The sequence below is a fragment of the Myotis brandtii genome, unplaced genomic scaffold, assembly GCF_000412655.1.
Source record: "Myotis brandtii unplaced genomic scaffold, ASM41265v1 scaffold766, whole genome shotgun sequence".
NCBI lineage: Eukaryota > Metazoa > Chordata > Mammalia > Chiroptera > Vespertilionidae > Myotis > Myotis brandtii.
This window is the reverse complement of record NW_005371060.1, coordinates 1-16,505: the sequence shown is the minus strand read 5'-3', so window position 1 is coordinate 16,505 and position 16,505 is coordinate 1. Positions and strand designations below refer to the sequence as shown.

At 54.9% G+C, this 16,505-nt stretch overlaps 1 protein-coding gene across 1 annotated transcript; it reads right to left on the bottom strand.

The window, feature by feature from the left end:
- Positions 1-1,246: 1,246 nt before the first annotated feature.
- LOC102255670 (choline O-acetyltransferase) lies at positions 1,247-16,205 on the bottom strand (the record flags this gene model as incomplete). The annotated part of the gene is made up of 8 exons (XM_014530715.1): positions 1,247-2,031; positions 3,730-3,867; positions 7,115-7,177; positions 7,286-7,427; positions 10,193-10,315; positions 12,580-12,705; positions 13,596-13,696; positions 15,974-16,205. Coding segments are annotated over 8 exons (1,171 nt in total), but the record flags the coding sequence as incomplete, so codon positions are not given.
- Between the last annotated feature and the right edge of the window lie 300 nt (positions 16,206-16,505).

Below are 16,505 nucleotides of genomic sequence, written 5' to 3'. Positions count from 1 at the left end.
GAGGGGCAGCAGGTCCCCGGTGTGCCCTAGACTCTTGGCTGCCACGTCCAAGGGGAGCAGGAAGGTGATGTCTGAGGGCAGGAGCAAGCACCTACAGACCCATGACTTCGATGGGCAGTGCCGGAATCTCCCACCCAAGTCCTCAATCCAAAACCCGGGCCTCAAGGACTTGACTGCTTGTGGCTGCTTGTGTTTTCAAAGAGCTGAGCAAAGGTCAAAATGCCTGCCCCCTCTCTGCCCTGCCCGCTTCAGCACGGGCTGAGGTGCAGGCAGCACGCACAGCGGCCCAGAAAGAGGTCAGAGTGGGTGCTCAGAACGGCACAGAGCACAGCAGGATGGGCAGGTGGGGTTTGTGGTGACTTCTCAGGACCCGCCCCACCCAGGAACCCGCAGTGGAGAGAGCTGAACTCGGAGCCTCCTCTGGACAGAGGCAGCTGCCTCAGCGATGTGCAGTTTGATTGTTCTCCCTGCTCCGTGTCCTTTTAGATTTCCCATAAAAACGTGCCCCGGTGGGGAGACCTCCTCGCTGATCACAGCCTCCAGGACAATCTCTACTCAGGTTCTGTGGACTGTCTGCCCTCCATCAGGGTTGGCTCTGGACGTGGCGGGTCCCCCTCCCGGCCCGCTGGCCCCTCAGCCCTGAGACCAGCGGAGAGCCCTGCCCTGGGCCCTCCACATGGGTTTAGTCAGAATCCCCGGGCAGCATCCTCCAAGGATGCCCTGCTGGGGCCACCACGATCATTTCTTGAAATGGATGCCACAGCAGTGCTCTTAAAAGCCTCTCTAAGGATGAATAAAACAAATGAGTAAACAACAGAAAACTCCCAATGTAACCCTCTCTCATCTCCTCTAAAAGGCAGATCCCATAGCGGGGCCTGTTCTGAGTGAAGGGGAGTGAGGAAGCAACCAGAGGAAACGCCAGTGCAGGGTCCGTGGGCAGCGGATGGCCCTCTCTCCCTCCCGTGCTTGCCCCAGCCTGAGTGTTTTCTCACCGGGGACTGCCCGAGGCCCTGGGAGGCAGCGAGCAGCAGGTCCCCGGGGCAGGGGCAGGGGCAGGGGCAGGGAGTTGTTCCTTCCAGAGTAGCCAGATCAGAAGCTGAGCTCCATGGAAGGCTGCCCCTGGGAGGCAAAGGGGCAATGTTTTCGTGGGCCCAGGTCACTATTTTACATTAACTTGGGCTGTGTATGTGTGTGTCAGGGGAGGGGAGGCGGGGAGGGGTGATTAACTTGGGCTGTGTATGTGTGTGTCAGGGGAGGGGTACTTACCCAGCTAAATGTGAGCTCAGCGCAGGCCCTGTGAATGATTAGGCTGCTTTGAATCCGAAAACAAAGCCCCTACTTCTCCCCAAAAGAAAAGAGGCAATGACCTGGATTAGCCTCTTCCCTCATGATTCACTAGGTACATTGCACTTAATAAGGCGACTCATTCTTCCTTCCGTTGGGCAAAACATGACCCAGCCGTGCTAGGTCCTGCTGGCAGCGAGTGAGGGACGTCAGTGTGCCCGTCCCACCTCACCTGACCCCTTCTGAGCCCGGCTGCTCTTCTCTCCTGTGCAATGTTATCAGGGCCCGGCCTGCCGCCGTCTGTAGCTAAGGACACTCCTGCGCACAGGGACAGTCTCCTGCAGACACTCCGCGCTGGGGGATCTCACTGTGCTGCGCATGGGGCCCCGAGGACAGGGGAGCTGCAGAAAGCTGGGGCGAGGGTGGGAGAGGGGTTCAGCAAGGGTCTGGCAGCTGCAGAATGCTAGGCTGGGAGGGCAGACGTGGTGGTGGGAGTCACAGTTAGTGGCACTTTTCCTTTGTCACCAGCGGCTTGCTGGCAGCGGTCGGTGGCGGGCTGCAGAGGCCGCCCATCTCCGCGAGGCTGTCTTCCACGGCCTTCGCAAACTTGGTGGAAGAGGTCTCCGGGCAGCTGTGGAAGCTAGAGACGCAGAAAAGGATGCTCTCGGGCTGGGGGTTGTAGCAGGCGCCGTACCCGTTGGGCACCACAGGCCCATAGCAGCAAAACATCTCCATGGTGGTGGGCACCTGGGGAGAGGACAGGTCAGCAGCCCTGGCTCCCAAATGCCACCCGCAGCCCGCTGGAGTGAAGGGTGTCTGGCACCGCGGCCTCCATGGAATATTTGCTTCTCTGACTATTTTCCACCCGGGCGTTTGACTGAATTAACCAAACCAACCGACTGCGTCAGCATGATGGCCACGGCCAGAGTCATAACAAGCCCATCTCACCGCACGACGTCAGGAGAAGAGGGGCCATCAGCCACTCCCTGGTGTGAAATCTGCTCTGCGTGTGGAGTCAGGAGCTACCAGATGCACCTGCCGCTGGGTCTCGGCTGAGTCTCTCTCTCACCTGGGGGCCGTTCGAGGCACCGAGGCAATCAGGGTAATTTACTAAATGGCACCCTGGTGACACCCACCGGCTCAGTGGCTTCCCAGAGGGGGTAATTGATGAACTGGAGGAAATCTGGCCCGTCGCCTCTGTCGATCCCCCCACATCCTTAATTACTGTCAGCACCGCTTGGCTGGTCTGATTTTTCTCCCCATGGCCTGGCACGCACAGTTACTCAGCACTGGTGTTTCAAAGTTTGCCATCAATTGGAGACTTAGTTATGCACCTAATATGTTTTTAATTCAGAGCGTCGAGATTTTGTAATCCGGATCACAAACCCAGAAAATGTGTTTCTGAAGGCATTCAAGTCATAAATGTTCATTTCCATGGAAAAAACCCACTGCACCCCCTTGACTTTATTAGCGTGTCTTGGGGGGAAATGGACCACATTCGGGGGCAGGTGCAGGGCGGTCTGTTTTAAACCAATAGGTCTGGGCACCATGTACTCGGGCCTTCAGAAATGACACTATTTTTTTGTGTTGTTTTTTTTTTAACGGGCAGAACAAATCATTAGTCTTGCTAATAGAGTCCCCTCCTTGTCAGATAAATTTGCCATGCGTCAGCCACAGGCCAGAAAGCCATGCCAAAGCACTTCTCGCCCACGGATGGCTTCCTGAAGAATTTATGTTGTTTCTGCCCTCGTTTAACCACGTCAGTGAGCTCACTGCAGTAATGAGAAAATCAAATTACTGCGTGGGCTTTTATCCTCAAACACGTGCTATGAGCTCCTTTTATTGCCCATGTCCAGCCTTTCACAGATGAGGTGGACTTTTAGTAAATTGATGTATTGGGGGGGGTGCTTTCTCTCCTAAACGGCTGCCTTTCTCGAATGATTTCATCCTGCCTTTGTGACAGTGATCCTCCACAGGACAAGCCTGCGGTGCTGGTTAGGAGCCGCCGGCTGGCAGCTCACACCTGCTGCGGGTTGCACGGCCTTTATAACAATAGCTGTGTCCTGCTTGGAGGGCCCTGTCGGCCGGGCCCTGGCTGGGCTTTCCACCTCCCTCATCGCACCTCGCTGGGCCAGAGCTTCACTCTGGGCCTGTCGGGCTTGGGGGGTAGCAGACTGAAAGGCAGTAGTGTGATGGTTAGGGCACCAGACTGGGTGCTTCCTGTCCTGTCCACCTCTGCTAAGGGGGCGTCTGTCATTACCCCCACTTAGAAGATGACACCCAGTGCTCTGATCATTTAGGTCATTTTGCAGAAAGTCACAAAGCTTGTGAGGTTGAGATATGGTCTTGCCTGACTTCAGCCAGGGCCCTATTCACCAGGCTCTTTAGAAAGCCCACTCGTGACACTAAATGGCTTGTTGGGCGACGGGCACCACGGGGCTGTACCTGGCTGGTGGAGAGGATGAATCGGTTGCTCGTCAAGTATGTCTCATCCGTGAACATCTCCGGCAGCTCCTTGCACATGTCCCGAGCCAGCTCCCGCAGCCCCAGCAGGTGGTTGTCGATGGCCATCCCTGTGATGGCCTGGGCAGCAGGGAACAAAGAATAGGAAACGAGACGTGGCTCCCACGTGCCTTCTCCCCTCCTCTCCGTCCACAGTGCTAAGCAGGACTCCCATGGCTGCAGTTACTGCAGTGCTTGCTGCAGGCAGTGTGTGGGCGGCGGCCCCGGCTGACCGCTTTACCGCGTGGCCTCTGCTCCTCGGGCCCTGTGTACTTTACATCCCCAGGATGAGTGCAGACCTGGCTGCTTTCTGATGTGCGTCTGAGTCCCCTCCCGTGGTCCTGCTGACATGTGCCATCACAGCCACTTGGGGCTCTGAGTGAAAGGAGCAGGCTGGCCTGGCCATCCCACTCCTTCTCGGGTAGGGAAGGGAAGGAGTCTGGGCAGAAGAAGCCGAGTGCAGGGCCCAGGGACTGCCCAGCCCCATGCAGGCCTGGCGAGGGATGCCCAGGCTGTCACTGCGCAGACTCTCACCACAACCAACACTTTAGCCTCCAGCGGGAGCCCGAGGAATGAGGACAGAGTGTGTTAAGATCTGTTCCTGAACCTTGGCAGCTATTTCATGGGCCCAGGACCAATTCAACTCAATGATTCAAAATCCAAGAAGTAATTTTGAGACAGAAAGTAGACATCTTAGCAGAGGCTCAGCTGACATTTTCAAGGGGAAAGTTTGTTGAATGAAGAAACGTTTTTTCTTTTTATCATCACAAGGTATTTGAGTTCTTATCAAAGGATAAGATGCTCTGTCGGAGGCGCTCAGGGTGATGGTGTGGCTGGGAGTGGGCAGTGGGCCAGGGCACTCATTCTACAGCTTTCCCACTCGAGGCTGCATGTGTAGCACACACACTGGTTTTGCCTGAATTACATGTCTGTTTGGGACAATTTGGTGGGAGCCACCTCTGACCGACAGTGATAACTTCTGGGTCAACATCAAGGCAATTGTGAATAACTCTTGGCGTGGGGAGGGGGGGCGGGGGGAGCGCGGTCACAGTTACGTAAGTTGGTCACTTAGCTGTTAAGCCCCACATAAGAGGAAACCTCCCATCACAGTGAACTTTGTTCAGGTTTACAAGGCACGTTTGGATTTGACAGCTATTCTCTTTCAGTTGGGAATGAAAGCATAAAGATGACTCAGAGGCCCCAGTCTCCAAATGCACCTAATTATAGGCTGAAAAGACATGTTATACAACCACAGCTCACATTAGACGTGCCCCAGTAGGACGGGGGAAGGACGGAGCCCCTCTAGGAAGTAGAGTGCACTTCTGGCTTCTCTGGTTACCTCTGTGTAATCACTGACTTCTGTAGATTGATAGAAGCAGCTACTCTGTGCAACAGCCAACCCACCCCTGTTTTCACCATCTCTGAACTTAGCAACTGGTGTTGATTTAACAGATTATTTGGATTAGAGCCATGAGCAATAATGAGTACAATGACTCACCATACAGTCTTTCATTCATTCAGAGAATCTTAATTGAGTGCCTACCATGTGCCTGATGTGGCTGGGCACTGGAGTGACAAGAGAGAACAAGGCAGTCCTAGACTCAACCTTATGGAGCCTTATGTGTGGTGGGAGGCAGATATTAAGCAACCATTCAAATAAACTGTGATTAACAACCGAGGTCAGTGCTATGAAGGAAACGATAGGTGCTGTGAGAACATGGGATGGGGGCCTGGACCACATTTGCTCCTTCACTGGAATTTCCTTTCTCCACCGCCACTGCCGAATATACTTGCCAGATATTGGGAGGCTACATGGTGGCTACTTGCCAAGTAGCTGGACAGTTGGTGCCTTCCCCCTGTCCCTTCCCGGACATGGCCAATCAGGCATCAGACTTACCTACAAAGCATCTTCATAGCTCCCCTCTCCCCAGCCCCTATCTCTCTCTTTAGTTGTTCCCATCAACTTAAAATAGTTAACACAAAGTAACCTTATGGTAATGCTTTGGAGGATAGTTTTCTAAATTTTTTCCTAAAAGTTGAAATTATTATCAAAGTTATATATTTATATAGTTTAATAACCCAAATAAACCAAAGGCTTATGTCACCTTGCCAGCACTGTTTCCCACTCCCCAGAGGCAACCACTCAGAACACTTGGCATTGACTTTCTTAGTTCTGCTTTATGGCTGCCTGTTTATATTTGAGAATAAAGCCCTAAAAAGATGAGAAGAGTGAGAATGTGCTTGCCAACGTGCACACACTGAGCTATTGCTTTTCCTCCAATGTGTCTTATTCCCTCAAGACTTTCTCTTTGCACATGCTGCTCCCTTCTGGGCCATCCTCTTGTTCTATGTCTGTTACAAGAACCTCCTCATCTTTCAAGTCTCATATTAAGCACCTCCTCCTCCAGGAAGTCTTCAGGAAACTCCCTAATGACAGGATTTACGGACTGCATTTTTTATTTCCTAACACCCAGCACTTTATCTGGCATAAAGCAGAAACCAAAAAATACCTATTGGATACATGAGAGTGAGCTTGCTTTTCCCCAAACAGAACAAGCACTTCACTCTTCAGAGGAATTAGGGACCTATTCTAGAGGACACATGCACTGAAAAGGAGAAACATCTACATTGGCTAGTTCTAAAACCCAGATTTGCATTGTACTTGCTTTCAACTATATAGAGTGAAATCTGGTCAACTTCTTTTCAAAGGCTGTATCAGAATGATTTGCAATTAATATATTGATCACCAGCCCTAGCTTATTCTCTATTGTTTGTATGCTGGCTTGCAGTGCTAAAAAAATAAATCCTTTCTCTAAACTAAGGAAACATTTCCCTTACAACTTTAATGTCACTATTAATTTTCACTGACTTTATATTTACCAGTACAGGCAGCATAAACAAAAGCATGGAGAATAAGAAGGCAAAATCAGCCCTGGGTGGGATCGACGCTGCCTGGCCTGTGGCTGTGCGTGGTGTGCAGGCCCCTGCAGCTTGCCAGGCCCAGGTGCAATCCCCTCGCATTTGACTTCTCTTGTATAAAGTGGAATTGCTATGCATAGTTGGTGCTATTATTATTGTTCTTGTTTCAAAGCCCATTCATTGTATTCTCATGAAATCCCTGTAGAAGGCAGCAGTGGTATGTTACCTAGGCTCTAAAAATAAGAGGGAGGAGGTTCTGAGAGCCAGGTGGCCTTGCCAAGTAGCTGGACAGTTGGTGGCTCAGCTGCCACCCAGCCTGTGCTGGGGGCCTGTCCTGGCATAGCCCACGGTCATGTGCTCAGGCGTGGCAGAGCCTGGGTACTCACCGGGCCTGTGCACTGGCACTCACCATGACTGTGTACTCCGTCTGGGCGCGGATGGCACTCTTCAGGAGCAGCAACTTTTCGGAATCCTGCAAACAGACCAGACTTGAAGCATGTGGGGTGTTAAGAGGCTGCTCAGTGACGAGCAGGCTGAAGGGGCGGCTCCCTTGAGACCCCTCAGACGGAGCAGGGCTTACCGGCACAGCAGCCTCCTGGTCTGTGACAGCTTTCACAAACCTCAGTGCTTCTGGAGTGGCTGATCGAATGTTGTCCACCCGTCCCTCCCGGAAGCGACGGATGGATGCGCTCTCATAGGTGGGCACGAGTCTGCGATGGAGCCTGCACAGATGAGGGATGAGTGCAAAGGTGATGCATCCTCAGGGACTCAGAAACCAGGAGAAAGATAGCCCGGGCGGCTTTAGTTTTACAGTCCTGGCTTTGCTTGGCAGAGTATTTCATTTTAATGGTAATAGAGCTCTAGGAGGCTTCCCAAGATGAATGCCAGAGTCGCTAATATTAAGAGCTATGTTCATTTCCATACAGTGGTGACACTGCACAGGTATAAAGCAAAATACAAAGTAGCTGTAAAAAATCCCAACCTAGTGGGAAACCTAGAATTTTCTGCAAGACCTGATGAATCTTTGATTAATAGCACAGAATAGAATAATTGTGTAATTAATCATTCACGCCCCCGAGAGAATCCTGTTTTATTTAAAACAATTCACGCATGGACTATGGATGGAGGCAAGGAGGGGCCTCAGTGGTCATGGGTGTGAAGTCCAGAAGCACCTGGGCTCCCCACAGACCCCTGGGCACCCCTGGGTGCGCCTCTCCTCCGGAAAGCCGCGACAGGTCAGCAGGCCACTCCCCCCTACAGCCAGAGGCCCTCTCTTCCTTAGGCACGAACCAGACCAGCACCCTAGGCTTGCGCTTGCAGACCTGGCTGGCACACACCTTTCTTTACCAGTCAGTAAAGTCCTTGGTTTGGGGGTTGGGGAAGGGAAAGACACAGAACTGAGAAGAAGAGCAGTGACAGCCCTGGGTCTCGGCCTCCTCAGGTACGTCTCTCCCACGCTGGGTGGCCTCCAGGAGGGCGGAAGGCCAAGTCGACTGGGCACAGTGCTTGGCTCTGTTTGCTTGGTGTACAAGTGACTACGCTTCCATTACCCTTCTGTCTCATTTCCCCAGGACACTGGCAGGGAGCTCCTTCCCTGTGTCTCCATGTCCCTGGAGGCAAACAGACGCCCTCACTGGCTGGGTACTGGTCAACCTCCCTGTAGGCAGCTTCCAGGTTCTTACTGAATCTAGGAGCAGATTTTTTTTTTTTTGTTTTTTAATTCAAGCTTAGACTCTGGAGAATGTTCTCCATGTTTTAGCTATTCATGAGCCCCTGAGCCTCTGGCCATGTCCATTCCTGCCCAGGTCCAGTGACAGCAACGATCGCATGAGGAGGGGGTGCTCTGTGTAGGTTCCTCTTGGCTTTGGATCTGAAGCTCTGAAGTGCTCACTGAGGGGGGCAGGCAGTCATGGCTCCAGCAGGACCCTGGCCTCACGGCCCATTTCAGCCAGTTGTTATGTATCAGAATGACACTGACTGCAGTTCCAGACACAGGTCCTGCCGCAGTTCTATGGTGACAAGGTCTGCGTCCTGGCAATGCGGGGTGACGCCAGACTTCCCCAATGAGTTAAGAAGACAGATTGTCAGAGTGGCTGCTCCCTTTCCCAGGAGTCATGGCCCCACAGGCCACTAGGACCCACACGTGCTGCCTGCTCTTTGCTGAGACTGCCTCGCTCAGCTTTAGACAAGGTCACTTCGTGTCCCTGGATGTTGCAAACCGAAAGCAGATCTGGTGGACGATTGCAATTTGCCGTCATGCCAGCCTATGAGCTGTCGCCCCTGGAGCCCTGAGCCCTGGAGCGCCCTATCTTGAGGAAGATCTACTTTGCATGTTAGTTTTAGCATCTACACTCTGCCTTCAACCCTTACCCCCTACCACTATAGAGGTTTTTCTAAATCACAGACCTGGCCATGCCACCCCTAGCTGACACTCACGTTGTGTCTTCTCACATTTGACTCAGTGCCTGAGGCCTACTCTGTGCCGGGTGTGCAAGGTACCCCGAGTGTCATGCTTGGGAGGGACAGTCTAGAAAGCAAAGTCAACAAATCAATGGACAAGGTAGTTCACATGAATCACAACCGCCACAAAAGGAAAAGAGAGACAATGGTCTGACAGAGGACTGGGTGGCAAGGGGCCTGAGGTGCCTGTCTTAGATAAGGGGTCACGAAAGGCCTTGAGTCGTGGGAAGGAGCTGGCAGGAGAAGAGTGGTGGTGACAGGTGAATCGGCAGAAGCGCAGCCAGAGCAAAGGTCCAGAGATAGGAGAGCTTGGGGGAGACCCCAGGGGAGCCAGCTCATAGGAACTTGCTAAGCCTGGATTCTGGGAGGTCCAAGGTGGTAAATGAGAATCTCATTTGCGTATTTCCAACTTCACGCTTTATGAAGACAGGATCTAGTGAGCCAGGTGGGAGGCAGAGACCCCGGGGAGCATGCTGCGGTTGGCCAAGCACGAGGTGGCAGGGGCTCTGGAGGGGCCAACGGAGGGGGAGGGAGGTGGATGGAGGTGAAGGGCAAAGAGACATGTGGAAAATAACTGAGTTGGTGGGGGACAAGAGACAGGGATGAATCAAGGATGATTCCTAAACCTTTGACCTGACCCACTGAGGGACGCTAGTTCCATTTCACTATTGAGGCCAGGAAAACAGGAGGTTGTGCTGCAGCTACAGGGACCAGGTGGACTGGATGAGCTCAGGAGGAGGTGCACCTTCTCAACCCGATGTCCCCACCGCCGGCCTGGCCTTGGTTAGCTCGTTCCTGCCTTTGTGCTCTGTGCCCCTGGCCGTGGCTCAGGCACCTGCCTGACTGGGACGCCTTCTCCCTTCTGAGAAGGTTTTACACCTTGAAACCCTGTGAGGTGGCACCTCCTTCCAAGCAGGCCGCCCCGGTCCTCCACCCGCCCCCCAGCCCACAGAGGCCTTCCTCCCTCCGGTGCTTCTAGACTCTGGAGTCAGAGCAGCTTGTCGCAGCCCCGGGCGGCTCCGCTCACCTGTAGAAGGCCAGCTGGAGGGCCACCTGAATAAAGGCGTCGGGGCTGCACTTCTGCTGTTTGATGAACGTTTTCCCGTAGTTGTCAAACTTATAAACCACGAAGTCGAGATTCTTTACTATTCTGTGGAAAAAAGAGAAGATGTTTGATTTCATGCAAAATAGAATGCACACATCCAAGTCTAACCAAGTCTCTTGAGCCTGCACGGTGCCAGCACTCAGAGGTCCAGGACGGTGCCTGCCCTGCAGGAACGGAGCGTGGCACAGGGCATGCTGGGCCAGGCTCACTCTCGACTGAAGGTGGGGCGTGGCTGGGTGGATGGTGGCCTGCCTGGCTCGAGGGAGATGGGCCTGGCTGCAGGGAGGGCAGGAGAGGCATTTGCACGGCAGGGAGAACACGGCCAACAAACCAAATCTTAGCAGCCCTGCGGAAGTGAGCCTGGGAGAGGCCGTTCATTGGCCTGTTTGGAAGGTGTGTCCAGCTTCCCTATGGATTCCTTTGGCACCTGGGCCATTCTGCCAGGTCCGCAAACCCTCTTTGTCCAGGGAAAAGCCCAGTTCTCAGATGGCTGCGCGTAGCACTCCTCTCTGAGACTCATCCCTGTTGCACTCAGCGAAGGCTGCCTGCTGGTGACTAAACATCCATTTTACCCAGAAACTGCTGCTGCTGCTCCATGCCACACCCAGGCCCTTGCTGCCCATGAGTCACTGTCAGAGTAGCAGGAAGGTTCCCCGAGTCTACACTGAACCCTGAGCACTGGCCTCTCCCTTCCTGCCCCCCAATGTGGCCACAGGTCTTTCCCTTCCTGCCCCCCAATAGTGGCCACAGGATTCTCCCTTCCTGCCCCCCAGTAATGACCAATCTCCTCCTTCATAATGAGCTTGGGGTCTGGGCTGACTGCCCACTGGAGCAGTGCCCAGCAAGGTCCACACCACACACCCACCAGCCATGTGCCAGCAGAACCCTAGGGGCAACCTTGGCCCCACTCACACACTCGCTCCCTCTGGACTTGGCGCTCCCTGCCTTCGTCCTCCCCGCTCCCCACCCCGGAACTGTTTCTCCTGCCGCACACACGTGGCCTCAGCTCTCGGTGGGGCCATGTCAGGTCTGGGGACTCAGAACGCAGAGAGCCTGTTCCCATGGGAACGCCTGGCCCATTGACTCACCGGCCCCACACAGGCTGAGCTCACGGTCACCACAGCCCCCTGGAAACCTTTTGCCCAGACTCTGCCCACTCGGACCCCACCCTTTTCCATGTGCAGCTCAGGACCCTCTGTTTCCCCACCCACAGGCCTCTCTGGCTGCTCCTGGGCCTCCAGAAAGCAGCTGGGGGCCTCAGGATCAAGCGGGCCTGCTCCAACTCCTAAAAGTGAGCAGGCTCCTCCCCTCACCCCGGGCTCAGCAACCAGCTCACCCTCCTAGTGCTCGGCTTATCCCCACACAGCTGCCCAAGGTTGAGATATCAGCACCACCTTAGGGATGAACAGCGGACACCCCTCCTCCACAAAGGCCCGCCAACCTCCCCAGCAGCTCCCAGTGACCTTGTCCTCCCTGCCCCTCGGCCTCCAAGCCCAGTCACACTCTATCCAGCTCACCTACCCTGTTCCCACAGGCTCCTCCTGGCTCTCAAAACCCCTGCACAAAGTCCTCCAGGGCTCCTCACAGAATACAGTTCCTGTGTTCTCTGTGGGTTTGGGTTACTGCATCACACACCTTTGCTGTGGGGTCCACTTCCCCCACTAAAGTACGGAGGGCAGGCCCCTGGCACATCACCTCTGTGTCCTCAGAGTCTTAGCACAGGCCTGGCATAGGCTGGAGTCTGCATATGTTGGTCGAATGAATGAATGAATGAATGCACTCACATTCACTGAACAAGGGAATGACTAACCAAGGTCCAGATTCAGTTGTCAGCCCACGGCTCTCTCCACACCTTGCACCCCACCCCCAGAGGGGCCCACACCTGTCCCTGGCCCCCCTGCTGGGGTCCCATTAGGGCCTGAACTGCCCTTGGGAATAAAAGTTCCCTTATCAAGTTGCAGTGTAAATTCAAGCAAATTGAAGTAGCTTGGATTCAAATGAACTATTCAAACCAGTTGTTTATTACTCCTCCAACAGGATGGTTTCCCCGCCTCGACTCTGCTCAGTCAGGTGGAACCCTTGGGAAAAAAATAGCTGCGCGTTTGCATTTTATGGAAATGATGGATCCTTCAGCAAGGCCATTTCCTCCGAGTTATAACCCCCCTTCACTTTGCCTACATTTCCATGTGGGGTGGGGGCGGAGGAGCGGGGTCTCTGGAATGCTTCAGGGTGCCTCAGCAGCCAGGTCAGGAAGGAGGATATGGGGTAACCCCAGAGCATCACCCCAAAGGAGACGGGCTTTTCCTTACCGTTGAAGTTTTTCTGCGGAGGAAGCTAGGAAGCCTTGAATTACGGGGGAGCATTTCCACCTCAGCCTCCGGGGGGCCGGCAGCTCACTGACGGAGTCAGCTCGGACCAGCTTCTTGCTGCTCACCCTGCAGGCAAAGAGGGCCCTCCTGCAGCCTGTGCCGGGGCTGCGGGCAGCAGCTTCGGGGCCTCCGCAGCCGTCCCAGCGGCTGGAGGGTCAGTGGGCAGGAGCTGCCCAGCCACTGCCCTGAGGCTCAGAGGCCACCCAGACTAGCAAGGGGCAGGCCAGGGTCCCTCCAGTTCCACCCGACTCCAAAGCCAATATTAATAATAATTTTCCTGTTCAACTACATATACCACTAACAATTATAAAACATTTGGAGAAAAATTGAAGCAAACTGTGCTGTTCTGTTTGCAAGGGTTGGTTGGGTTTTCAGTGACCCTAAAGAGCTCCCACATCATGGAAGAGGTTTAGAACTTAGATTCAGGGAGAAGGTTCTAGAAGGAGAGCATGAGAAAAGTCATAAATGAAGCAGGAACGCGGTGTGTTTAAAGGCCAGCGAAGCCCTTAGTCCGGCCAGCTCGAAAGCGAGGGAGGGAGGCCCAGCCGATGGATGGAAGGAGGTGTAGCTACAGCCCTTCCCTCCGTGCTGGGTCTTCAGGCCGCCATCCTGGGCTCGGGGCTCACAATAGGGTGGATGGGAGCCTCCCTGGGCTGAAGAGATGTTTCTGATTAGCTAAGAGCTGCCACGCCTCTCCCTGACTGCTCTAAACCCGCTGTCCGTGGCTGGTAAGGTGTAAAATGTCCCTTTCAAGCTGGTTTGCAAATCCAATTTTGCTGACACTTTCCAGGCTAGCACAGCCCCATGTGGCCTCCTGGTTTCGTGGGCCGCTTGGCTGCTAGGGAGTCTGGTTTGCAAATCCAATTTTGCTGACACTTTCCAGGCTAGTGCAGCCCATGTGGCCTCCTGGTTTCGTGGGCTGCTTGGCTGCCGGGAGGTCCTGCCCCCAGACTCACATGTGCTTGAGGAGGTGCTCCACGCACTGCACCAGGACGATGCCGTCGAACGGGGAGTGCTCGCACACCACGCCGCAGGTGCCGTCCCTGCCCACCACAAACTGCAAGTAGAAGAGATGTGAGCAGGTCTCTGGAGTCAGCATTTCACACCTGCCCTTCGGCTCCAGGCCGGGGCCCCTGGCCACCGTAGGGGACCCCTCCTTGAGGCCACCAAAGCACGTTATCTCCCGAAAAGAACACTGCACGCCGCTGCCAGGGCCCGAGCCTGTGGGCATCGCACTCAGCATGGCCCCGAGTGCCCTCCCAGAAATGCTCTGGGCAGGGCAGGCGCAGCCCAGGGTCCAGTGACCCCTGAACAGCTGGGCACACTCTCCGTCAGTCGTGGGCCCGTTCCCTCAGTGTCTGTGAGCCCTGAGTCCCCTTCACAGGGGGTGGCAGGGCCACCATCCTTACTGCACTGTGTGAGGGGGTGCCTGGTGGCCCCTGTGTGTTTGGGCACCACTGGTTTTATTTTCAGGATCTAGACCAGTGTCCATCCCATGGCAGGTGCTCAATGATTTTGTTGGATGACCGAATGAAAGATAACACTCCAACCTGGACGGCGCACAGATTCCTCCGGAGAAACAAAACCTCCCCTGATGGGAGTGAGGAAAAGGTGTATCAGGACCCGACTCCACCCTGGCTGGGGCCGCGGCTGGGAGAGGCCCACAGGCACCTCCTCTGGCTTCCGTCCGCTCTTGGCGGACATGCCTCCAACAGGGCTGGCTCACAGCACTGATCTGAGGGCTCCAGAGAAGGCACATGGAAGGACCATGGGAACTGGGACGGGGACTTATGGATTTTCATGATCTTACAGAGGCTGTAGTCAGCTGGCAGGGAAAAGGGACATACTGTGCACAGAAACACTGGGAGAAAAGAATGAAAATGAGCATCGACTCTTACAGCATCACCCAAGTAAAGCAGGGCCGCCGGGAGCTCGGCCAGCTCGCCACACTCAGGAGACACTAGCCCCCCAGCCGTAACCAACCAGGCGAGCGAACGAGCTACTGAGAGCTACTGAACCCTGCCAGGCACACGGCACACAGCACACACCGGGCCCACTGTCTCCACTCTCCCCCAGGGGCCCACAGCTGCCAGCCGCCCCAGTCTTCGCTCCCATTCTTCAAACTTCCCACAGAGAGTCTCTCAGAGCTCCTCCCTTTTCTCGCCCCTCCCCCAGTGCCCCTGCCTTCTGTCCCAGGATGCTCTCTGTTCTTCCAATTCCTGTCCATGAAGCCAGCAGCCAGCGGGCTTCTCCAGCTCGCCTGGTAACCTGCCCCACCTCCAACAGAACACAGAGGTGGGTACAGTCCCCACATGAGGCCGGGAGGGGAGGACGGTGCCCACTCACACACTGATGTTTTTCTGTCCCTGCCACTAAAAGAAAGGCAGGCAAACAGGGCCTTTTAACGACTGCTGCCAAGCCTTACTATGCTTCATGTCCTGTACCTCCATTATATTATTTCCCTCCCACAGCTGCTCCGTGGAAGGTAAGCCATTAGCATCTCCATGAAGGCTGACACAGCCAGCGCAGCAGCGAGGACACATCGGAAGTAGCAGCAGCAATATGCACCCCGACGAGAGGGTAACTGCAGGACGCAGGGCAGAGGAGGACAAAATAAGCCTAAACGCTCATTACGTGTGAGCAATGCCAACCCGAAGCCAGAGATCATTCTGCTGTTTAATTGGGTCACTGTGACAGTGCGGTGGCTTTAAAAACAAACAAGATTAGATTTAGGGTGGGCATGCTGGGGCAAAAAGGATGTAAGAACGGGAATGAGTGGCCCCCCCCCCGCCCCCCCCATCTGCATGAGTGTTTTCTCCAGACCAAGGCAAGTGCCTTGTTTCTGAGCTAACGTCATACAAATGAAAAAAAAAAATGAATTGCTTTATTTTATTTTGATTTTTCTTCTGTGGAGATGCTGGGCTGCCCTACCTCCCAGGGATGAAGGGAGGTGTGTCCAACGGCCAGCCAGGGTGACAGAAACTCAGAAACACAAAACATCTCTGGGCATCAGATGTGATTCTTGCTGAACGTGTTGAGGACTTGTTTGGTGGGGGCCCTGGCAGGCCCTCACCTTACAGTGTGTGGTGGGAGATGGGGAGTGAGCCCAGGGCCGACCCAGAGGACCCAGCAAGGCACCGGCTGCTGGAAGGTTACTGAGCTTGAGTGGGGTTTGGCCACCTGCTCCTGGGCTGACACCAAGGCCACATCTCCAACCCCTCCAGCTCCCTGGGCCTCGCATGCAGCATCCTGGCCAGCAGAGGCCGGAGAGCGGGTCAGCCCCACGTGAGCAGTGCTGGCTCGGGCCACTGGCCACGCGGCAGGGGCGACTCACCTGCAGGGACTTGTCGTACCAGCGGTTCGCCCCGTTCTTGCTGCAGCCTCCGCCGTGAAGGAGCTGGAGCGCCCTGTTGGTGTCACTGAGCTCCAAGCCCCCCGGGGCGTCCAGGCACACCAGGCAGATGCAGCGCTCAATCATGTCCAGCGAATCCCGGTTGGTGGAGTCTGCAGGGCGGGCAAGCAAGGACTCATCACCTGTCCCACTCGGGGCCTGGGCCCCCTCTGCACTGCCTCACACTCCACAGGCAGACACACACCCAGACACCCAGATCTTGAGCCAGTCCTGACCCCTCCCCTATCCCAGTGGGTGGGCTGTGAAGTCAGCCAGACTGTCTGAGCTTCTGTACTAGCCTGAGTGTCCCCCCAGCTGTGGCCAGTTATGCCTCCAGATGTGTGGCCACTGCTCTGCCTGCCTAAGTGAAAGGAGCTGGTGCAGAGCTTTGTGCATGGACACTAGACTCTACGCAGGGGAGGAGCGCCAATTCCAATGCCCCATCCACAGCGCCAATTCCCCACCCACAGCGCCA